At 47.6% G+C, this 25,443-nt stretch overlaps 1 protein-coding gene across 1 annotated transcript in view; it reads left to right on the forward strand.

Moving 5' to 3' along the window:
• DNAH8 (dynein axonemal heavy chain 8) overlaps positions 1 to 25,443 on the forward strand; it is a 1,267,128-nt gene that overhangs the window by 110,387 nt on the left and 1,131,298 nt on the right. The window contains 1 exon segment of the mRNA XM_030199255.1: positions 11,796 to 11,959. Coding sequence (XP_030055115.1) covers positions 11,796 to 11,959 — 164 coding nt within the window.

The following is a 25,443-nucleotide window of genomic DNA, read 5'->3' on the forward strand; positions in this document are numbered from 1 at the left end:
CCTACCGGCTGCAAGAACCTGAGGACTCAACCCGAGGGGGAAGGCAGTCAAGTGTAGGTGAAGCCTAGGTCCAGGGTGTTCCAGTTCCGTGGGTTCCGCTCCAGTGTGTTCCAGTCCAGCGGGGTTCACTCCTGTATGTTCCAGTCCAGTGGGGCCACTCCAGCGTGTCCAGTCCAGTAGGCCCCACTCCAGTGCGCACCCGTCCGGTGCGTTCCAGTTCCGAGTGTTCCGGTGTACAACTCCAGTCCGGAGTTCCGGTCCAGTCCTTTCTCCTTTCTACCTGGAGGGTGATTTTGCCGTAAGGACTCACAAACCCCGCGCTCCCGGGGAAGAAGCCTGAAGGTATGCCAAGGTCCTCGAGAGCGCGTCCAGCGCGAGAGGCGCGACAGAATACAAAGGCCATGAGTTCGGCGAGATCATCAGTCCAGGTGGGCTTTATGCCCATAAGTTCGTGCCCTACGGACAATCCGAGGGGAACTTCTGAAATTTTTTTTGATTCCAAGGACAGTCTAGTTTCTATTTTGGATCCCAAGGCAAGCCTGGAGAAATACCGAGAGATACTTCTGACGAATCCAGCCTTTATGGCTACTCCTGAAGCAGCAGCGGAGAAAGAGCGTATCTACCGAAGTCTGCGCCACTATCACCCAGTTTTTGGCCACTATGACCCAGTTTCTGACATGAATTCGGCCATCACGCTCAGTGAGTACCGCCGCCAACTTCGGGAAGACCCTGCTCTGTGGGATACTCTGGAGTCTGAGCTTGAAAGAAGACGCCGGGGACGTTCTCCGTCCGGGTGTTTTCGCCCACCTCAGCCGAGTAGCCGGCCGTACCATGGTGGGGTAACTCGTCGTCGGGATCCTAGTCCACCGATGCTGAGTCCAGTTCGAAGAGGGGTTCCGGTGGAGCCTTGGAAACCTTTCCGAGTGAAGCCTCTAGCCAAGCCGCTGGGGTCGGGCCGAGGGAAGCGTCAGACCAAGCCCCGGACCCCAGTTCAAGTAGCGCGGCCTCCTAAGCGCTTGAGTCCAGTCCAGGGGATGCTTCATACTGAACCTCCTATTCCAGTCCAAGTAACGAGGAGGCTTAAGTCTCCGAGACCAGTTCGAGGAAGGCCTTCAATGGAGCCCCAGATTCTTATGCAAGTGGCGCTCCAGGTCGAGCCTCCAGTCCTCATGCAAGTGGCACGCCCTTTGAAGTTTCCGAGTCCAGTCCGAGGGAAGTTGTCGATGGAGCCTCAGATTCCTGTGCAAGTGGCACTTCGGGTCGAGCCTCCAGTCCTCCTTCAAATGGCATGCCCTTGGAAGTCTCCGAGTCCAGTCCGAGGGAAGCTGTCGAGGGAGCCTCAGATTCCTGTGCAAGTGGCGCTTCGGGTCGAGCCTCCAGTCCTCCTTCAAATGGCACGCCCTTTGAAGTCTCTGAGTCCAGTCCGAGGGAAGCTGTCGAGGGAGCCTCAGATTCCTGTGCAAGTGGCGCTTCGGGTCAAGTCTCCGGTTCCTGTTCAAGTGACCCGTCCAGTCAAGCCACTGAGTCCAGTTCGAGGAGCGCTCCAGATCGAGCCGCCGATCCCTGCCCGAAGGGTGTGTTCGGCCAAGCCTCAGTTAAGGTTCCGTCCCTGCCAGGAGGCAGAGGGCGTCTCGAGTTGCAAGTCCAGTCAAGATGCTGAGTCTGGATCGAGTTGCAAGTCCAGTCAACATGCTGAGCCTGGACCGAGTTGCAAGTCCAGTCAAGATGCTGAGCCTGGATCGAGTTGCAAGTCCAGTCAAGATGCTGAGTCTGGATCGAGTTGCAAGTCCAGTCAAGATGCTGAGCCTGGACCGAGTTGCAAGTCCAGTCAAGATGCTGAGCCTGGACCGAGTTGCAAGTCCAGTCAAGATGCTGAGCCTGGACCGAGTTGCAAGTCCAGTCAAGATGCTGAGCATGGACCGAGTTGCAAGTCCAGTCGAGATGCTGAGTCTGGATCGAGTTGCAAGTCCAGTCAAGATGCTGAATCTGCACCGAGTGCAGAGGTCAGCCACGATGTTGAGTCTGCTATTGAGGAAGAGATGATGTTCCCAGAGGACTGTGATAGACCTTGTGCTGATTCAGCCTGGGAGAAGATCTCCGAAGCTATAGCTGAGAGAGGGTGTGTTCAACGGCTTGGAGCCCGGAGAAACCCATTTTCTGCATTTCAGCCTGCTAGCATGCTCTGGGGATACCAGGGCCGTCTCCTCTTGAACCCTGCTCGGCAGAGGCCGCCCGAAGCTAAGGTTAGAGAGACGTCCCAGTCCGGCCAGAGAGGGGCGTCCAGCCCTGCAGCTGAATCTCTTCCAAGTTCCAGTTCTAACCAAGATGCTAAGCCTGTTCCGAGTTCTAGTTCCAGCCAGGAGGCTGAGTCCATGTCTAGTTCCAAGTCCGACCAAGATGTTGAGGTCGTCCTAAGTTCCAGTGTCCGTCAGGAGGCTGACTTTCTGTTGAGTTCCCGTTCCAGTCAAGCTCTTGAATCCAGTTCCAGTCAAGGGGTTGAGGCCAACCCGGGTGCTAGTTCCAGATCCATTTCTGTTCAGACTTCTAGCTCCTGCCAAGATGGGAATGCCATCTTGAGCCTCAGCCCAGCTTCTGATGTCAGCTGGGGTAGTGACTCCAGCCCTGTTCCTGTCATTTCATGGACTTGCCAAGAGGTTCAGGACATTGGGGGTTCCCTCAGGGGAGGGTTACTTTTGAATTGTGTTCCTCTTGAGGTATCCATGTTCCTGAGGTTGCCCCATGGTGACTCGAAGGAGCTTCCTGGTCACAAGGTCTACTTTTGTCTGCCAGTTTTGATCTTCCTTGTGACTTCCAGCCCAGTGATCTATGTCTGGCTTTTGAGACCTATCAGGAAGTTTCATCATAGTTACCCCTGGATACCCGACCGCCTCCGGGAGACCGAGAGGGGGGTCTTGAGGAAGGGATACTGTCCCGTTTGTGGCCGTGCCACCCTTCAGACTTACCCTGTTTCTGGGAGTCAGTGTCTGTGCTGGCTTCTGCTTGTCTCTGTGTCTGTGTTTGTCTTAGGTTCTCTCTGGCTCTGTGTGCTGATTGCCCTACTGAACCTCACCTGTGTGGGCTTTGCCTCTTCCAAGATGGCTGCCGCCTCTTCGTCTCTGCCAGTATCCAAGATGGCTCCCGCTGTTACTTTCTATGGGATGCCTGCTCTGAGTGTCAAGCCTCTGTTTGGTTGCAAGGTGATTGCTGCACCTGTGGCTCAGGTGTTGATGGGCTTTATTAGTCTCCTGAAGACTACAGTCCTGGCCTTTGTATCTCATCTCATCTAATCACATCTCATCTAAAGGTCCTGGTGTATAGAGTGCTCTGTACCCGGTGTCAGTGTTTGCTCTGTGTGAGTTTCTATGTTTGTTTGACTAGCTAGCTTAGGCACCGTGTAGCTTATAGCCTGTGTATAGCTTTGCTAGTGTTTTATGTTTGTTTGACTAGCTAGCTTAGGCACCGTGTAGCTTATAGCCTGTGTATAGCTTTGCTAGTGTTTTATGTTTGTTCAGACTAGTTAGCTTAGGCACCGTGTGGCTTGTTGCCTGTGCATAGCTTTACTAGTTCTATGTGTTTGTTTCCAAGGTATGACTAGTTAGCTAAGGCACCGTCTGGCTTGTTGCCTGTGCATAGCTCTACTAGTTCTCTGTGTTTGTTTCCAAGGTATGACTAGTTAGCTAAGGCACCGTCTGGCTTGTTGCCTGTGCATAGCTTCCTAGTTCTCTATGTTTGATTCCAAGGTATGACTAGTTAGCTTAGGCACCGTCTGGCTGGTTGCCTGTGCATAGCTTTACTAGTGCTCTATGTTTGTTTCCAAGGTATGACTAGTTAGCTTAGGCACCGTCTGGCTCGTTGCCTGTGCATAGCTTTACTAGTGCTCTATGTTTGTTTCCAAGGTATGACTAGTTAGCTTAGGCACCGTCTGGCTTGTTGCCTGTGCATAGCTTTCTAGTGCTCTATGTTTGTTTCCAAGGTATGACTAGTTAGCTTAGGCACCGTCTGGCCTGTTGCCTGTGCATAGCTCTGCTAGTTCTATGTTTGTTCCTCGTGTCAGCTAGCCGTTCTGCTAAGCTATTTCCAAGACTATGTTTGTTCCTCGTGTCAGCTAGCCGTCCTGCTAAGCTATTTCCAAGACTATGTTTGTTCCTCGTGTCAGCTAGCCGTCCTGCTAGCTATTTCCTAGTCTGTGTTTGTTCCTAGTGTTAGACTAGCCGCCCTTGCTAGTCGCTATCCCAAGACTGTGTTTGTTCTTAGTGTAGACTAGCCAGCTTAGGCCTCTCTGGCTTGTAGCCTGTGTTAAGCCTTGCTAGTCTCCTGTGTTTGGGTCCAGGGCATGACTTGTTAGCTTGGGCACAGCTTAGTTGTTAGCTGGTGTATAGCCTTCCAAGTCTCTTGAGTTTGCTCTGTGTATGTTCCTGTGTATGACTGGGTTGCCCGGGTACAGCGTCTCTATGAGCCTGGGTCCAGCTTCCTTGTCATTGTGTTGATTCCTGCTGACTGCCAGAACCCGGATAGTTCCTGATTGTCTGCTTTGCCTTCGCCTAGGTGCCAGGGGGCACTCCTGGATCTTCATTCCTGCTGTTCCTGTAAGTCCTACCGGCTGCAAGAACCTGAGGACTCAACCCGAGGGGGAAGGCAGTCAAGTGTAGGTGAAGCCTAGGTCCAGGGTGTTCCAGTTCCTTGGGTTCCGCTCCAGTGTGTTCCAGTCCAGCGGGGTTCACTCCTGTATGTTCCAGTCCAGTGGGGCCACTCCAGCGTGTCCAGTCCAGTAGGCCCCACTCCAGTGCGCACCCGTCCGGTGCGTTCCAGTTCCGAGTGTTCCGGTGTACAACTCCAGTCCGGAGTTCCGGTCCAGTCCTTTCTCCTTTCTACCTGGAGGGTGATTTTGCCGTAAGGACTCACAAACCCCGCGCTCCCGGGGAAGAAGCCTGAAGGTATGCCAAGGTCCTCGAGAGCGCGTCCAGCGCGAGAGGCGCGACAATAGACAGTCCGCCCAGTTGTTTATTTCTTTTGATCCCAACAGGAGGGGAGACGCCATCGGAAAACGCACAATCTCTAATTGGCTAGCGGATTGCATATCCTTTACTTATGCCCAAGCTGGGCTGACTCTAGAGGTCCATGTCATGGCTCATAATGTCAGAGCCATGGCTGCGTCAGTGGCTCACTTGAAGTCAGCTTCTATTGAAGAGATTTGCAAGGCTGCAACGTGGTCATCAGTCTACACATTCACAACTCACTACTGCCTTCAGCAGGATAGCCGACGCGACAGTTGGTTTGGACAGTTGGTGCTGCAGAATCTGTTCTCCTCTCAGTGCAGGTCATGCCCAAGACGGTGGATACGTAGTAGCCTATCAGAAACTACCAAATTTACTGCCTTGCCATTCTTTGGTTGTCGACTCCACCCTCAAATGAGCTAGGAGCTGAAGGATTCATGCCTCGGATCCCCTGGTTAGAAAGGCTCGGACACTGAGCTTGTTTGGGAGGAAAGCTTTTCAGGCCTCGATGCTTATTGCCTGTATCCAGTGCTACCAGCTCTACACGAGCCTTTACTATCAGTTTTTGCTACACAGTACACTAACTCTCATAAATTGTTTCCCACAGGAGCAGGCCATAGAGCTTCGCCAGTTAGCCAGTAAGCAGCTGGAGTGTATGAATTATCTGTCTAGGGACACATATGATTAGTTTTACATTTGCATACAGACTCTCTGTCATGAGTGTTGAAGTGTACATAAGTACATAAGTATTGCCATACTGGGACAGACCAAAGGTCCATCAAGCCCAGCTTCCTATTTCCAACAGTGGCCAATCCAGGTCACAAATACCTGGCAAGATCCCATAAAAGTTCAATACATTTTATGCTGCTTATTCCAGAAATAAGCAGTGGATTTTCCCCAAGTCATTTTAACAATGGTCTGTGGACTTTTCCTTTAGGAAGCCATCCAAATCTTTTTAAACCCCGCTAAGCTAACCGCCTTTATCACATTCTCTGGCAACGAATTCCACAGTTTATGTTTCAACATTTTTATTAATAAGTAAGTCAACAATATGCTCGTTATGTTTAGGCTTACAAACATCACAAGTCAAGTGAACTACATAACAGCATGTGTCACAGTTTGTCATCACAATGTACTTATTTTCCTCCCCAGTCTAACCCCTCTTTTAATCACTCGGCTACCCCCGGATTCTAATACAAATGATCTCTAGCACTACTTCCAATAGATGCATCTGCTACCACATTAAAGTTATGAAGTAGAATCCATTATATCTATTCCTCAACCTATAACCCCATACCCTCCCTCTTTCCCCTAGTTCTTCCATGAAACCCCCTCCCCTCTCCCCCCTCCCCTGCTCTTACCTATAACTTATACAGTGTACGTGTACAGCTGTCATTATTGTTTACAATGTATTGAGAATAAGGCTTCTCCCCCTCTGGGTCATTCCATCCAAGAAGCACCCCCAAAGTTTGAGGAAGCGTATTCTCTGTTTGCCGGAGCCCCTAACTTCTCTTGCCTCCCATGCCAACAATTGATGCACTTGATTTTGCCAGTGCCAAAATGTCGGAGGATTGATCGAGGTCCTATGCTGCACTATTTAGCAAATTTGCTAAATAGATACTTTTGTTCTGTTTTCACAGAAGAAAATCCTGGAGAAGTACCGCGATGGACTGGAAATAGTACAAATGAAAATGAAGTGGATAGAGCACCGTTCACGGAAGAAAGTGTGTATCAACAACTTGAAAAGCTAAAGGTTGACAAAGCCATGGGACCGGACGGGATCCACCCCAGGATATTGAGGGAGCTCAGAGAGGTTTTGGCGGGTCCTCTTCAAGATTTGTTTAATATATCCTTGCAGACAGGAAAGGTTCCGAGGGATTGGAGAACGGCAGAGGTGGCCCCTCTTCACAAAAGTGGTGATAGGGAAGAAGCTGGAAACTACAGGCCGGTAAGCCTCACTTCGGTTATTGGAAAAGTAATGGAAGCGATGCTGAAGGAAAGGATAGTGAATTTCCTGGAAGCCAATAAGTTGCAAGATCCGAGACAACATGGTTTTACGAAAGGGAAATCGTGCCAAACGAATCTCATTGAGTTCTTTGATTGGGTGACAGGAGAATTGAATCAGGGATGAGCTATGGACGTAATCTACTTAGATTTCAGCAAAGCTTTTGACACGGTTCTACACAGGAGGCTCTTAAATAAACTGGATGGGCTGAAGATAGGACCTGAAGTGGTGAACTGGATTAGGAACTGGTTGACGGACAGACGCCAGAGGGTGGTGATGAATGGAATTCGCTCGGAAGAGGGAAAGGTGAGTAGTGGAGTGCCTCAGGGATCGGTGCTGGGGCCGATTCTGTTCAATATATTTGTGAGTGACATTGCCGAAGGGTTAGAAGGTAAAGTTTTCCTATTTGCGGATGATACTAAGATCTGTAACAGAGTGGACACCTGGGAGGGAGTGGAAAACATGAAAAAGGATCTGAGGAAGCTAGAAGAATGGTAAGGTTTGGCAATTAAAATTCAATGCGAAGAAATGCAAAGTGATGCACTTAGGGAATAGAAATCCACGGGAGACGTATGTGTTAGGCGAGGCGAGTCTGATACGTACGGGCGGAGAGAGGGATCTTGGGGTGATAGTATCTGAGGTTTTGAAGGTGACGAAACAGTGTGACAAGGCGGTGGCCGTAGCTAGAAGGTTGTTAGGCTGTATAGAGAGAGGTGTGACCAGCAGAAGAAAGGGGGTGTTGATGCCCCTGTATAAGTCGTTGGTGAGGCCCCACCTGGAGTATTGTGTTCAGTTTTGGAGGCCGTATCTTGTTAAGGATGTAAAAAGAATTGAAGCGGTGCAAAGAAAAGCTACGAGAATGGTATGGGAGTTCCGCTACAAGACGTATAAGGAGAGACTTGCTGAACTAAACATGTATACTCTGGAGGAAAGGAGAAACAGGGGTGATATGATACAGACGTTCAAATATTTGAAAGGTATTAATCCGCAAACGAACCTTTTCCATAGATTGGAAGATGGTAGAACGAGAGGACATGAAATGAGATTGAAGGGGGGCAGACTCAATAAAAATGTCAGGAAGTATTTTTTCACGGAGAGAGTAGTGGACGCTTGGAATGCCCTCCCGCGGGAGGTGGTGGAAATGAAAACGCTAATGTAATTCAAACATGCGTGGGATAAGCATAAAGGAATCCTGTGCCGAAGGAGTGGATCTTCAGGAGCTTAGTCAAGATCGGGAGGCGGGGCTGGTGGTTGGGAGGCGGGGATAGTGCTGGGCAGACTTATATGGTCTGTGCCAGAGCCGGTGGTTGAGAGGCGAGGATGGTGCTGGGCAGACTTATACAATCTGTGCCAGAGCCGGTTGTTGGGACTCAGGGCTGGTGGTTGGGAGGCGGGGATAGTGCTGGGCAGACTTATACGGTCTGTGCCCTGAAAAGCACAGGTACAAATCAAAGTAGGGTATACACAAAAAGTAGCAAATATGAGTTATCTTGTTGGGCAGACTGGATGGACCGTGCAGGTCTTTTTCTGCCGTCATCTACTATGTTACTATGTTATACATTTTCTCGCAACCAAACACAGTTTACGACATAACAGTATCTTTTCTTTATTCAGACTAGAGTATGTTCCTTGTAAATCTAATAGTTATTGTAGCGGATTTAATTCAATTCTGTTGTTCATTATGCAAGAAAGGAATGAAGTTACTTGCCTCCAATATCGCTGTATTACTCCACATTTTATTTACACGTTGAGTGAAGAAAACTTTTCTCCAGTTCGTTTTAAATTTCCTACTTTGTAGCTTCATCGCATGCCTCCTATTTCTAGTATTTTAACAACATCTCTCCTACAGTTAACCCCTCAATCTGTCACATCCTCAACCTCTCTCTCTCCACTGCTATTGTCCCTGACACCTTCAAGCACGCTGTAGTCACGCCACTTCTCAGAAAACCATCACTAGACCCCACCTGTCTCTCCAATTACCGCCCCATCTCTCTTCTACCCTTCCTCTCCAAATTACTTGAACGCGCTGTCCACAGCCGCTGCCTTGATTTTCTCTCCTCTCAGGCCGTCCTGGATCCGCTTCAATCCGGCTTTTGCCCACTACACTCGACAGAAACAGCACTCTCTAAAGTCTGCAATGACTTGTTCCTTGCCAAATCCAAAGGTCACTATTCCATCCTCATCCTCCTCGACCTATCTGCCGCCTTTGACACCGTCAATCATACTTTACTTCTTGACACATTGTCCTCATTCGGGTTCCAGGGCTCCGTCCTCTCCTGGTTCTTTTTGTATCTTTCCCAACGCACCTTCAGAGTATATTCTAATGGCTCTTCTTCCACCCCCATCCCGCTCTCTGTTGGGGTTCCTCAAGGATCTGTCCTTGGACCGCTTCTTTTCTCGATCTACACCTCTTCCCTGGGCTCGCTGATCTCATCACATGATTTCCAGTACCATCTCTATGCTGATGACACCCAGCTTTATCTCTCCACTCCCGACATCACGGTCGAAACCCAGGCCAAAGTTTCAGCCTGCCTTTCAGACATCGCTGCCTGGATGTCCAACCGGCCTCTGAAACTGAACATGGCAAAGACTGAGCTCCTTGTCTTTCCACCCAAACCCTCTTCTCCTCTTCCTCCACTTTCCGTCTCTGTTGACAATGCCCTCATCCTCCCCGTCTCTTCAGCCCGCAATCTCGGAGTCATCTTCGACTTTTCCCTCTCCTCTTCCCATATCCAGCAGACAGCTAAGACCTGTCGCTTCTTCCTCTACAATATTTGGAAAATTCGCCCATTCCTCTCTGAACAGACCACCCGAACCCTCGTCCACTCGCTCGTTACCTCTCGTCTTGACTATTGCAACCTTCTTCTCACTGGCCTCTCGCTTATCCATCTATCCCCCCTTCAATCTGTCCAAAATTCCGCCGCATGTCTTATCTACCGCGTGAACCGATACTCTGATATCACCCCTCTCCTGAAGTCACTTCACTTGCTCCCGATCCACTACCATATACAGTTCAAGCTTCTCCTATTAACCTTCAAATGCACTCAATCTGCAGCCCCCCATTACCTCTCTACCCTCCTCTCCCCGTATGTTCCCACCCGTAACCTCCGCTCTCAGGACAAATCACTCCTATCTGTACCCTTCTGCACCACCGCTAACTCCAGACTCCGCCCCTTCTGCCTCGCATCACCATATGCCTGGAACAGACTTCCCGAGCCCATACGCCATGTGCCCTCCCTGCCCATTTTCAAGTCCTTACTCAAAGCCCATCTCTTCTCCCTTGCTTTTGGCGCCTAACCACCTTCCCCATTCATGATACCTACACTGACTACATAGTTTGTAACCTTTAGATTGTAAGCTCTCTTGAGCAGGGACTGTCCTTCCTCATGTTAAACTTGTACAGCGCTGCGTAACCCTGGCAGCGCTATAGAAATGCTAAGTAGTAGTAGTAGTATTTTTGGAAAGAGTAAATAAACGATTCACATCTACCCATTCAACTCCACTCATTATTTTATAGACCTCTATCATAGCTCCCCTTTGTCGTCGTTTCTCCAAGCTGAAGAACCCTAGATGCTTCAGCCTTTCGTCATAGGGAAGTCGTTCCAACCCTTTATCATTTTTTCACCCTTCTCTGTACCTTTTCTAATTCCATTATATGTTTTTGAGATGCGGCGACCAGAATTGAACACGATATTTGGGTGTAGTCGTACCATGGACCGATACAAAGGCACTATAACGTCCTCACTTTTGTTTTACATTCCTTTCCTAATATTGCCTAACATTCTATTTGCTTTTTTAGCCGCAGCAGCACATTGAGCAGATGATTTCAACGTATCATCAACAACGACGCCGAGATCCCTTTCTTGGGCAGTGATTCCTAATGTGCAATCTTGCATTACGTAGCTATAGTTCAGGTTCCTCTTTCCCACATGCATCACTTTGCACTTTCTCATATTATAGTCACAAACATCCACTTAGCTCTCCTTAGAGTTGTTCTCTACCCAATCAAAGCTATATAGAATTCTGAGGCTCTGTTGGGCTGCTGTGGGTTGGGTATTTATGGGTGTTGAAAGTTGTGTCCATACGTAGAGGCAGTGGCTGCAATTATAATCTAAGTGATTTTCTCAGAATAACTGCTGATTGTGTGATTTGTGTTGTGGTAATTAAAATTTCTCTTTTTAATAGGTTTCACTATTAAATTTGATCACTTTTTATAAAAATTGTTTAAAAACACATTATGATTAATCATATTAAGACCTTGAGGTTGCAGACTTGAAATGGGTTGGCTCGTAAGAGGCCCTATAAGTGAGTTGTAGGTCTATGATTACACATATGATACTCTTCATTCATGTGTAAAATATTGGTTTTACATTTAATAATACTGACTTCGAAGAGGGTGTGCTGTTATCCATTTTTTTCTGTATTGATCTTGTATATTCTGGGTAGAGTTTTTTCCGATTTGTATATTTTGCTTTGTAGTTTGGAATCTACTATGGATGTGCAACTTTTTCCTTTTTCAGAAACCTGTAAATGGTAAACAAAACCTTTTGCTAATGGTGACAGTAACTTCACACAATTTTGCTAATGATGGCAGTAATATGATACACTTGTGTAATTGATAACCTCTATTTTCAGAGACCACCTGTGACAGGGAAGTGACTTTATTATTACTATTTGCATTTTCACTTATATAGACTGTTTACAGATACATTAATGTACATCTTACCCAAAGTTGCACAGTTTGCTAGGACCTAATAGAGTGAATTAGTTGTAAGTTTCTTCACAATTCATTTTAGGTGCTAGAGTGAGCATAGAGGGAGCTGTTGAGTTAAAGAAGATTGACACAATTGACCTTTCTAAACTTCTGTGTTTTGAGGAAGTGATGGCAGCATCCTCTAATCCTGACATGGTTCACCAGTTAGAAGATGTGCTTATGATCTGGTATAAACAGATTGAAAAGGTAAACACAATAAAATATATACAATTCAGTTTTCAATGCTTTTTACCAGGATAGATTGCTCTATTTGAAATTTTCCTCAGCCTGACTGAAAATATACCTAGATTTTTGCATCGTGCATTCAGTTAGCTGGGTTTAAAAAAGGGGGCTCTGACCGTGTGGTCCTCCCACTGACACACACACACACACACACACACACACACACTTTTAGCATGTACTTGCAATTAATTTTTAATGGAAATTTCCTGGATGGTTGTAGTTTTTCCCATATGAAATTAACTACATGCTTTAAATGAGTCCTTTTATAAAAATTATCTAGCTGAAAATGCACTTTTAATACTTATGTCAATATTCTGAAAATTTTAAAGAAAATGTATATATATATATATATGTATGTATATAGTTTAAAAAATCTAAACATATGTACATAAATTGAAGCCGCATCCTATCTCCACCCCTAGGAACATCTTTACAGTACAACATAGTGTTTCATGTATACTTTTGCCTACATAAATGCTGGGCAGTTTTATTACAAGCTATGTTTGGTAATAAAACAGGTGTTTCTCCATGAAATGGCTTTGAAAATTATTCCTTAAAGCACTTAAGAATCCTTCTATTAAGCTGCATTAACAACCAGCCAGCACTGTAAAAACAAATCTGTGCTAGCTGCTTAATGTGGGTAGGGGTGGGTCACGGATGTGACATATATAGTGCAGAGGAATGGCCAGTTGTGACAACTAGGGTGCTGGTTAGCTAACTGCTGATAGCACAGCTATAGTGCAAGAGGTGGCATTAGATACAGTCCATGCCCCAGCTATCAAAAAAGGGGAGGTTGTGGTTGACCCCCGTCTGATCTCTCCAACACAAGTACTTCCTCTTTTGCTCCTCGACAGCATAAGCCCCCCTTTCCGATCTCCTCATCTAGCAGTAGTACTCCACCCTTTCCAATCCCCTTGGCACAAATACCTCCCTTCTACTCCCCATCCCCAACAAACCTTAAGACCCAATCAAATCCCACCCCTGCTCCTATCTTCCTTCCCCTGCAGGACTTACCCAGCGGTTCCCTGGTAGTCTAGCAAGTCAGGACAAGAGCAGTTCTCTTCCATTCTTGCCCTATGTGGCTTTGGGTATTAAAATTGTGCCAGTATGGAGGTTAGGAGCTGTTGGGGGGTGTCAGAAGTGTGGCACTTGTGCTGTGGGGATTTGGAGGGGAGTTGCCTGTTCCAGGGGAGGATCAAAACTGATGTGAACCACAGACTCCATTTTTTGTATAGGTGGTATTAAATAGCATTGAACCTTGTGGTGGAGGGGGTGAACTGCTGCTGCCTCATCTTTTTTTTTTTTGACAGTTGAAACAGCACTGAGGCAACCATGATACATTCACTAGCAGATAATGCATGTGCACTTGAGCTATCTGTAGATGCTTGTACTGCAGTTGTATATGTGGTAAGTGCCCTGTATGGTAAATACAAGGCAAATGCTGGGCATGCCCCCTGAATTTACCACATAGGCTTTGCACTTACCATACCTTAACTTTTGCAGTTAAGATACAGTAAGTACAAAACTTTACCACACTTTAGTAAAATGGTTCTTTAAAATTTCTGGAAATGGGAGGGAGATAGTAGGGGGATGGTAGGGGGTGTAAAATAATGTACATAGAATTACTTGTTATGTTAGTTGCTGTATCCAGTGTTGGTACCATGAAGAAACAACCGGATGACAGCAGTGTCTCTTAATGTTGTTGATAATAAAACTTAAATACAATTAAAAAAAAAGTATATGGACAGTCATAGTAGGGAGGTTATTTTAGAAGCATCTCCACATGGAAATGAGCTTTTATAAAATTATTCCACAGTGTAGATATGTAAAATTACATGGGATGGCAAGATGACATGCAGTTTTTTAATACAACGCAAATATTCAGAGATATAATTTGAGTGTAATGCAGATGGAGTTGCAAAGTATATGAGTAGATTATAAAATATGCATGTATATTTACACCTACTCACAAACAGCTGTAAATGTATTTGGATGCATTTCAGACACAACAGTAAAATGGGAAATATACATAAAGGGATCAATATTCAGAAGTAGTTAACCAGATAGAAGCAGCTGACCAGGTCCTCATATGATATTTAGTGATACCTGACTGGATACCACAGCTGAATATCATGTCTAACTAGTGTTACCCGACACTAAATATTTGTGTCTAAATCATCCTACGGCGGCCAGTGTTGAAGAAAGCAATGATCGCCACAGGTTGAATACTGACTGGATAAATTTTGGCCCTCCCAACTTTTCCTAAGACATGCCCCCTTTAAATCTGAGCATATTGGGGCATGTTCATGTGTCAGTAGTTGCATCTTTAGATTGCCATTTCCTTCATATCCTCACCAGACCGGTCCAGATCCTGAGGTTGTGCCTATCAGCCAGCGGATGGCGATAGAGAAAAAAAATAAATCATAAGCAAATAAGAATAGCCATACTGGGTCAGACTAGTGGTCCACCTAGCCCAGTATCCTGCTTCCAGCAGTTCCCATTCCAGATCATAAGTACCTAGCAGAAACCCAAATAGTATAATAAGAGTAAAGGGAGAGCCTAACTACCATGACTTTCTTTGAAGCAGTCCACAAAGGTAAAGCGAATGCATCAGATAAACTTTGGAAACCAGGCTGTTGGATCTCTTATGACATACACTATTTCAAATCCCAAGCCCGCTGGTGTTATCAATCACTTGCATTGTGCTTGTCAGAGTTTACTTAGTTTCACTTCAATTCTCACTTCACTGCTTACACTGAATGCATAAAATGTCCATATATATAATGAAAAAACTACCTCAAACAGAACAAAGTAATGAAGAAAGACTACTTAGCTTGCAAAGGCAATCACAGAGCTGTGTGAATCTTCTGACACCCGATGCCCACTGCTGTGTGTTAATGGCGTTTTGTCCCTCAGACCTACTTCCTACTTTTACAAGTTGCAAAAATCATCTGAAAATGAACAAAATAGTTATTATTTTAAACCGATAACACAATATTGCCGCGAACAAAGCAAAAATAAGCTCTAAATACCTTGAAAATCCCGCACTTGTCATGCTGGGTTATAAATTGTGCATGGAGATGTAGAAAAACACCAACTTTAAAGATGCCAACTATAGAGAGCCCGCCTGCTGAATGATGTAACAATTACATGACCCACAAGAGCTGACAACTGGTCATGAATAAATGAATGAACTAACATATGACTTGAAATGTCAATTAGAATGAAAACCAAACTATAAACCAAAATTCCCCAACAGAAGGAGCCTAAACAAGGTTTCAAATATTTCCTATGCAGTTCAGTCAATGAGGTATTGCTGTGTAAAACAGTACATACCAGTCTTCACCAGCCTCCTATATTTGCATTTAAGAGAGGCAGGAATATACGAGATATATTGGTCCCCTCATATTTACCTGTGCATTCCAACACCTTGTCTCCATTGACTGCAACAGGTCAATCTCCATGCAGTAGATGTAGTGTATGCATCAATGCATATAGTGGCAGCAGTGTGTTTTTGAATGGTCATCAAATTCATCTGAAGGTTTCAACTGATTGCAGTTCTATAATGGTAGTGTATGCAGGATAGTGTGTATGCTGTTTAGTGTATGTAGGTAAAACCTTGATGCCATTGAAAACACGGATGTTGGAACACAAGAGTAAGCTCTTTTGAGCAGAGACTGTCTCTTTGTATCAGATGTTCAGCGTCTGGTAGCGCTATACAAATGATAATAATAATAATAATTAAAGTGTTGGGACATAGAGGCACCCCTAGTTGAACATTGCATTAGTATGGGACACGCGTTTGACCAGTTTATGATTTGTGGTTTTGTAACAATTCTGTCTGTCAGAAGGGGAGATTTAAACATGATTCTGTATAACAAAGAACGCCAGTGGATTTGTTTTTTTACAAACAGTGACTGAAGCGCATAGGAGATGTGTGAAACCTTTAAGGAGTTTAAGGAGTGAAGTGCTAATTGAAGTGAAACTAAGTAAAATATGACAAGCACAATGCAGGTGATTGATAATGCCATCAAGCTTGGGATTTGAAATAGCAAATGCTATAAGAGATCCAATAGCCTTGTTTCCAAAGTTTATCTGATGCATTCACTTTACCATTGTGGATTGTTTCAAAGAAAACCATGGTAGTTAGATTTTCCCTTTACTCATATTGTACTTTTTTGAGGAGTGAGTCTGTGTTACATTTTCCCCATTTTTGTTTTTCAGAAACCCAAATAGTAGCAACATTCGATGTTACCAATCCCAGAGCAAGGAGTGACTTTCCCATGTCTCTCTCATGCTTCACTCAGTAAGGGCACTGTGCAGACTTAGATGCTGAGTATTTCTCTGTCTCCAGAAGATGTTGACAGACAGATCATGCAGCTCCTGGACTAGTTACTGAAGCAGCTTGTGACCCGGTTGGAGAACTAGGCGTTATTTGAGCAGAGGGGTATCTCACTGAGATTTTAAGCTCCAAAACAAAGCAAAAATAACATACAGAAAACTTATTTGATCTGAAGAAGGGATGATACTAGTGAGGCATATTTTCAAAGCATTTAGGCTTACAAAGTTCCATAGTAACTTATGGAACTTTGTAAGTCTAAGGTTCTTTGAAAATGAGCGCCACTTTGAGGAGTCCAAGTTCTTGCCCTCCTCCTCACTTGTTTCCGCTGTTTTCTTTCTAACCCCTAAAGGAGTTTATGTTTCAATAATTTTTATTGATGATCAACATGTTAGAGTCGTTTCTTTTCCAGTAGAGCTTTTTTGAATATCATATCATATTTAGGAACACAAATATAGAACATTCATATTTATCATCAAAGATTTTACATTTTCCCTCCCTCCCTCCCATTTCCCCCTCCTTATATTTAAGATTGTTTATTGAACTTTGCAACATAAAAGTAAGAATCAACCACATATCAAAAGAAAACATAATACATGAACATGGTAATAAGCACAATTGTGTCTCGAGGGGCCTTGGTTCTTATGGCCCAACACTAAAAAAGGATTTTTTTACAGCAATATGCCTATCCGTTATGTGGTCAAGATATATTGTCAGTATTATCACAAGACACTTCCTAGCGCATCCAACTTTTCAATTTGCTTAGGAGCTGTGTTGTTGCTTTACTCTCCTCCCCTCCCCCCCTTCCAGTCCCCTGAAGGAGTTTAAATAGTAGAATGGGAAGTTGCTTCCTCTCCTCAAGATGTTAGTAGAACTTAGCAGCATTTGTTTCAGGCTACGCTAGTGTAAACAGTGGAAGTAGGCGCCCATACCGCAAAGAGGGGTGATATCCTTTCTTTGGCTAGTTCCAAGGGAGCTTGGGTTAGAGGTTGAATGTTCCGGCTTGCAGCAGCATGTCTTCCAGAGTACTGGTTCAAAGAACAGGTCTTTCCTACTGGCTCAGCCAACATGTCTGATATAATTTTTGGGCCTGCTTCAGGATGCAGGCCTTGGCAAAAGGGGCTAACTCATAGGAGCTGAGTTCTCTCCCTGCTTCTTCCTCTTTCTTACTGGTTTCTTTTCCTTCAGTTAGAGTTTCTAACATTTAAATCTAGTGCCAAGAGAAGAAGGTTGCAGGTGAGGTCTTCCACTAGCATCATGAGTAGTGGGGGGTATCTTTTCATATGGCTGGCCCTGGTGAGCTTGGGGTAAATCCATCTTTCTTTGCTGGTGAGAGCAGTGTCCTGAATGGCTTTTATCCACATCTGTGAGCTCACATGGAGCGCAACCTGTGTGCCTGATGAGATCTTTGGCACTCATTTTTGAGGGAGACCCCAGCAGACCGCAGTACAAGGTCAATAGGTCTTTTGGTCTTTGATTGCCAGCTATGAAACAAACTATCCTTCTATCTGTCAGTGGAAAAGGGTTTCTCATAGTTTATTATTCTCCGAGGACAAGCAGGCTGCTTGTTCTCACTGATGGGTGACGTCCACGGCAGCCCCTCCAATCGGAAACTTCACTAGCAAAGGCCTTTGCTAGCTCTCGTGCGCCCATGCGCGGCCGTCTTCCCGCCCGAACCGGCTCGTGTTCGTCAGTCTTCTTTTGTCCGCGCTCGGGACGGTCGTGTTTTGCCGCCGTTTCGTGCCCCTCAAGTTGACCCTCGCGCGTCTTCGCGATTTCGCTAAAAAAATAAAAAAGAGACCTTTGGTCTTTGGCCCTTCCCGTGTGTCCAGTTTGTTTCCCCGGCGTAAGTTTCCTTTCGCTTTCGGGGTAGGCCTTTTTTGTGCCCTCGGTACGGGTTTTTTCTCTCTCCCTTATTTTTGGTGCCCTTTGTCACCATCACAAATTTTGATTTCGCCGGCATGATTTTTCCGCCCATGTCATCGAAGTCTCCCAGCGGCTTCAAGATGTGCACCCAGTGCGCCCGGGTAATCTCGCTCACTGATAGGCACGCTTCGTGTCTTCAGTGTCTGGGGGCTGGGCACCGCCCGCAGGCCTGCAGTCTTTGTGCTCTTTTACAGAAGAGGACTCAGGTAGCGAGATTGGCCCAGTGGAACGTGTTGTTCTCGGGCTCTTCGTCGACAACAGCACCGGAGGCATCGAGTGCATCGACGTCGACAGCATCGAAGTCTTTGACCTCGGCATCGACTGCATCGACGGCATTGAGGTTTCGACCCTCTGCATCGTCGGTACCGAGACATCGGAAAGCTGCGTCGGCGTCGGTGGTACCGGGACCTCCGCTGTTGCTGATGTCGTCGGACGGTGGTGCTTCGACTGGAGTGCAGGTGAGGGTTGTCCATTCCCCTGCTGGTGGCGGTGAGCCTTCGGGTGGGTCTCCTCCTGCCCTGAGGGCTCCTGCGGTACAGCCCCCCCGAGACCGACCTTCTTCGGCCTCGGCCCCGAGGAAGAGACGGTTGGATTCTACGTCCTCCTCGTCGATACCGGGAAGCTCTGGTGACATACTTCATTTGAAGAAATCAAAGAAGCATCGACACCGGTCTCCTTCCCGCATCGGTACCAAGAGCTCTGGGTCGCCGAGGGAGTCGGCACCCAGTAGGCATCGGCACCGGGAGGATCGCTCACCCTCTGTTCAGGAGGTGTCGATGCGCTCCACCTTGGACAGCCCGGAACCACCTCCACGCCCGGAACAGACTCTGACCTCGACGCCTGCATCGGCTTCCATGTCTTTCTCCACAGCTGCTCTGCACGAGAGTCTCCGGGGCGTTCTCCCAGAGATCCTGGGAGAGCTGTTGCGCCCTTCCCCTCCGGTAGCGGGGGTGCCTGCGCCACCGGTACCATCGAGTGAGGCACCGGCTGGCCCTTTGCCCGGGGTGAGGTCTCCGCCATCGGCTGCGGCCGCCTCCCAGGAAGACTCCCCGACGACGTCGGTGGAAGGAGCTTCGCCGGTGCGGGCGAGGGAGTCTACCTCTCGACGCTCCCACCGTGGCCGTGTTTCCAAGGAGTCGAGTCGGGCACGGCTTCAGACACAGGTTCATGAACTTGTGTCTGATACCGATGGTGAGGCCTCGTGGGAGGAGGAGGAGTACATCAGATATTTCTCTGATGAGGAGTCTGATGGCCTTCCTTCTGATCCCACTCCCTCCCCTGAAAGGCAGCTTTCTCCTCCCGAGAGTCTGTCTTTCGCGGCCTTTGTCCGGGAGATGTCTACAGCCATCCCCTTCCCGGTGGTTGTGGAGGACGAGCCCAGGGCTGAAATGTTTGAACTCCTAGACTATCCTTCTCCTCCTAAGGAAGCGTCCACAGTACCCATGCATCATGTCCTCAAAAAGACATTGCTGGCGAACTGGACCAAGCCTCTAACTTATCCCCACATTCCCAAGAAGATCGAGTCCCAGTACCGGATCCATGGGGACCCAGAGCTGATGCGCACTCAGTTGCCTCACGACTCTGGTGTGGTGGATCTGGCCCTAAAGAAGGCTAAGAGTTCTAGGGAGCATGCTTCGGCGCCCCCGGGCAAGGACTCTAGAACCTTAGACTCCTTTGGGAGGAAGGCCTACCATTCTTCTTTGCTCGTGGCCAAGATTCAGTCCTACCAGCTCTACACGAGCATCCATATGCGGAACAATGTGCGGCAGTTGGCGGGCTTGGTGGACAAGCTCCCTCCTGAGCAAGCCAAGCCGTTTCAGGAGGTGGTCAGGCAGCTGAAGGCGTGCAGAAAATTCCTGGCCAGAGGGTATATGATACCTTTGATGTTGCTTCCAGGGCCGCTGCTCAAGGTGTGGTGATGCGCAGACTCTCATGGCTGCGTGCCTCCGACCTGGAGAATAGGATCCAGCAGCGGATTGCGGACTCTCCTTGCCGAGCGGACAACATTTTTGGAGAGAAAGTCGAACAGGTGGTAGAGCAGCTCCACCAGCGGGATACCGCTTCGACAAGTTCTCCCGCTGGCAGCCTTCAGCATCTACCTCCTCAGGTAGACGTTTTCATGGGGGAAGGAGGGCTGTTCCCTACTCTTCTGGTTAGCGTAGGTACAATCCTCCTCCTCGACAGCCTGCTGCCCAGGCTAAGCCCCAGCGCGCTCGCTCTCGTCAGCAGCGTGCGCCTCAGCAAGGCCCCACGGCTCCCCAGCAAAAGCAGGGGATGAGCTTTTGACTGGCTCCAGCAGAGCATAGCCGACATCAACGTGTCCGTGCCGGGCGATCTGCCGGTCAGGGGGAGGTTAAAAGTTTTTCACCAAAGGTGGCCTCTTATAACCTCCGACCGGTGGGTTCTTCAAATAGTCCGGCAAAGATACACCCTCAATTTGGGCTCAAAGCCTCCAAATTGCCCACCAGGAGCTCAGTCCTACAGCTTCCAGCACAAGCAGGTACTTGCAGAGGAACTCTCCACCCTTCTCAGCGCCAATGCGGTCGAGCCCGTGCCATCCGGGCAAGAAGGGCTGGGATTCTATTCCAGGTACTTCCTTGTGGAAATGAAAACAGGGGGGATGCGTCCCATCCTAGACCTAAGGGCCCTGAACAAATATCTGGTCAAGGAAAAGTTCAGGATGCTTTCCCTGGGCACTCTTCTTCCCATGATTCAGGAAAACGATTGGCTATGCTCTCTGGACTTGAAGGACGCCTACACACACATCCCGATATTGCCAGCTCACAGGCAGTATCTGTGATTTCAGCTGGGCACACGTCACTTCCAGTACTGTTTGCTACCCTTTGGGCTCGCCTCTGCGCCCAGGGTGTTCACGAAGTGCCTGGCTGTAGTAGCAGCAGCGCTTCGCAGGCTGGGAGTGCATGTGTTCCCTTATCTCGATGATTGGCTGGTGAAGAACACATCCGAGGCAGGAGCTCTACAGTCCATGCAGATGACTATTCGACTCCTGGAGCTACTGGGGTTTGTAATAAATTATCCAAAGTCCCATCTTCTCCCAGTACAGAGACTCAAATTCATAGGAGCTCTGCTGGATTCTCGGACGGCTCGTGCCTATCTTCCGGAGACAAGGGCCAACACTCTGTTGTCCCTCGTCTCCCGGGTGCAAGCGTCTCAGCAGATCACAGCTTGGCAGATGTTGAGATTGCTTGGCCACATGGCTTCCACAGTTCATGTGACTCCCATGGCTTGTCTTCACATGCGATCTGCTCAATGGACCCTAGCTTCCCAGTGGTTTCAAGCTGCTGGGGATCTAGAAGACGTGATCCACCTGTCCACGAGTTTTCTCAAATCCCTGTATTGGTGGACGCCCTTTCCAAATTCCTCAGCCACAAAAAGTGCTGACTACGGATGCGTCTCTCCTGGGGTGGGGAGCTCATTTCGATGGGCTTCACACCCAGGGAAGCTGGTCCCTCCAGGAACGCGATCTGCAGATCAATCTCCTGGAGTTACGAGCGGTCTGGAACGCTCTGAAGGCTTTCAGAGATCGGCTGTCCCACCAAATTATCCAAATTCAGACAGACAACCAGGTTGCCATGTATTACATCAACAAGCAGGGGGGCACCGGATCTCGCCCCCTGTGTCAGGAGGCCATCAGCATGTGGCTGTGGGCTCGTCGTCACGGCATGTTGCTTCAAGCCACATATCTGGCAGGCGTAAACAACAGTCTGGCCGACAGGTTGAGCAGGATTATGCAACCTCACGAGTGGTCGCTCAACTCCAGAGTAGTGCGCCAGATCTTCCAGGTGTGGGGCACCCCCTTGGTAGATCTCATTGCATCTCGAGCCAACCACAAGGTCCCTCAGTTCTGTTCCAGACTTCAGGCCCACGGCAGACTGGCATCGGATGCCTTCCTCCTGGATTGGGGGTACAGCCTGCTGTATACTTATCCTCCCATACCTCTGGTGGGGAAGACTTTGTTGAAACTCAAGCAAGACCGAGGCACCATGATTCTGATTGCTCCTTTTTGGCCGCATCAGATCTGGTTCCCTCTCCTTCTAGAGTTGTCCTCCGAAGAACCGTGGAGATTGGAGTGTTTTCCGACCCTCATCACCCAGAACGAAAGGGCGCTTCTGCATCCCAACCTCCAGTCTCTGGCTCTCACGGCCTGGATGTTGAGAGCGTAGACTTTGCCTCTTTGGGTCTGTCGGAGGGTGTCTCCCGTGTCTTGCTTGCTTCCAGAAAAGATTCCACTAAGAGGAATTACTTCATTTTATGGAGGAGGTTTGCCGTCTGGTGTGACAGCAAGGCCTTAGATCCTCCCTCCTGTCCTACACAGACCCTGCTTAAATACCTTCTGCACTTGTCTGAGTCTGGTCTCAAGACCAACTCTGTAAGGGTTCACCTTAGCGCAATCAGTGCATACCATTACCGTGTGGAAGGTAAGCCGATCTCAGGACAGCCTTTTGTTGTTCGCTTCATGAGAAGTTTGCTTTTGTCAAAGCACCCCCGTCAAACCTCCTACAGTGTCATGGGATCTCAATGTCGTTCTCACCCAGCTGATGAAACCTCCTTTTGAGCCACTGAACTCCTGCCATCTGAAGTACTTGACCTGGAAGGTCATTTTCTTGGTGGCAGTTACTTCAGCTCGTAGAGTCAGTGAGCTTCAGGCCCTGGTAGCCCAGGCCCCTTACACCAAATTTCATCATAACAGAGTAGTCCTCCACACTCACCCTAAGTTCTTGCCGAAGGTAGTGTCGGAGTTCCATCTGAACCAGTCAATTGTCTTGCCAACATTCTTTCCTTGTCCTCATTCCTGCCCTGCTGAACATCAGCTGCACACATTGGACTGCAAAAGAGCATTGGCCTTCTATCTGGAGCGGACACAGCCCAACAGACAGTCCGCCCAATTGTTTGTTTCTTTTGATCCCAACAGGAGGGGAGTGGCTGTGGGGAAACGCACCATTTCTAATTGGCTAGCAGATTGCATTTCCTTCACTTACGCCCAGGCTGGGCTGGCTCTTGACGGTCATGTCACGGCTCATAATGTTAGAGCCATGGCAGTGTCAGTGGCTCACTTGAAGTCAGCCACTATTGAAGAGATTTGCAAAGCTGCGACGTGGTCATGTGTCCACACATTCACATCTCATTACTGCCTGCAGCAGGATACCCGACGCGACAGTCGGTTCGGGCAGTCAGTGCTTCAGAATCTGTTCGGGGTTTAGAATCCAACTCCACCCCCCTAGGCCCATTTTTTATTCTGTTCCAGGCTACACTCTCAGTTAGTTGGATAAGTTGTTAGGTCAATCTCAGTTATGTCCTCGCCTTTGCGAGGTCCAATTGACCATGTTTGTTGTTTTGAGTGAGCCTGGGGGCTAGGGATACCCCATCAGTGAGAACAAGCAGCCTGCTTGTCCTCGGAGAAAGCAAATGCTACATACCTGTAGAAGGTATTCTCCGAGGACAGCAGGCTGATTGTTCTCACAAACCCGCCCGCCTCCCCTTTGGAGTTGTGTCTTTCCTTGTCTTTGTCTTGCTACATATGGGACTGACGAACACGAGCCAGTTCGGGCGGGAAGACGGCCGCGCATGCGCGGTGCGCATGGGCGCGCGAGAGCTAGCAAAGGCCTTTGCTAGTGAAGTTTCCGATTGGAGGGGCTGCCGTGGACGTCACCCATCAGTGAGAACAATCAGCCTGCTGTCCTCGGAGAATACCTTTTACAGGTATGTAGCATTCGCTGTCTGATGGGAATACCTGAAAATAGGGCTTTCATTCTCCTCAGAGGTTTGGAGAATTTTTCCATAGTTTTTTTATTTTATTGTTCTGAGGGAGGTCAGAGAGTAATATGGCTCCCTTTTTACTTTCTGTTCTAGATTATCCTATGGCAATAGCAAGGTGTGATCCTGAATGCCACTGGATGTTTCTTGGTCAAGATTTGCAGTTCACACAGTCTCTAGTACCTAGAGTTAGATTCCTACCAGTGGAGTATGTGCACCTGGTGTCCATAACGTCTGACCCTTCACTAGTCTAACTCTTATGGTCAGTTAATTCCTATGCTCTGGGGTTCATGAGCATGGCGATCTTTTCTCCCTGGGCACTATGTCGATGAGGGAACCCACCATGGAGAAGATCTGAGAACTTTCAAGGCCTTCCCTTTTTATCAAGCCATTCAGGCACTGATTTAAATGCAGTGAGCTTCTTCGCAAGCAGGCCTGTATTCTATTATTTCTGACCCATTATGTTGTGCGACCATACTGCATTCCTTACCTCTTCTCTCACTTCTCTCCCTCTGTCCCTCCCCACTAATTACCTCGCCCTTACTGTGTCTGTCTATTACTAGATTGAAGTGTCCTTTTATACTGCTGTTAGCCTTTTTGAACTAATGTAAGCCACATTGAGCCTGCCTATGGGCGGGAAAGTGTGGGATATAAATGCCTAATCAAACAAACAAACAAATAAATAAATAAATAATGTGCCTGAAGAGGTGGGGGACTAAGTTCCAATGGTTTTCATAGAGACCACCATTCCAGGGGAAAGGGATCTCTGTCTCAATAGATAGTAGTATTCCCAAGTGGAATCCTTCTGGAATCAGAATTTCATCAAGGACAAGCGGGACTTTTCTCACATATGGGTGACATCATCTGATGGAGTCCAGTGCGGATGCTACCCAGCGTTCTAACATTGGTAGCATTGTACCACGCATGCACAAGTGCCTTCCCACCTGACATGAGCGCGCAGTACCAGCAGTCATTTTTGTGCAGAGCAGAGAGGTTGTATTTCGTGAGCTCTCCTCTGTTCTTCAAATTTTACTTCTATTTTTCAGAGTGCGTTCCCTCTTGGTACATAATTTTCTTATATTTCTTTCCTTTTCTGTTCTTCCCTTGCCCCTTACTTTTTAAGAGTTTGTTTCAGTAAGTATTCTTCTTTTTTGCGGCTCCTGATGCCTGGTTGTGAACCTTCTCTATTTTTAGTGAGAGGATTGTTTCATCTCTCAGAATTGAGCCATTTGATTTCGCATTACCTATTTTCCCCTCAGTGTCACAGAAATCTCCTAGTGGTTTCAAGTTGTGCTCTAGGTGCAACAGTTATTTCTGGGACTGACCCTCAAAACTGGTGTCTTGTCAAGCCTAGGGCCCTGGTCATGAGGCCTCTAATTGTGTTCTCTGTTTAAAAATGCAGAAACAA

Source organism: Microcaecilia unicolor, chromosome 3, assembly GCF_901765095.1.
Source record: "Microcaecilia unicolor chromosome 3, aMicUni1.1, whole genome shotgun sequence".
In the NCBI taxonomy this organism is placed as follows: Eukaryota; Metazoa; Chordata; class Amphibia; order Gymnophiona; family Siphonopidae; genus Microcaecilia; species Microcaecilia unicolor.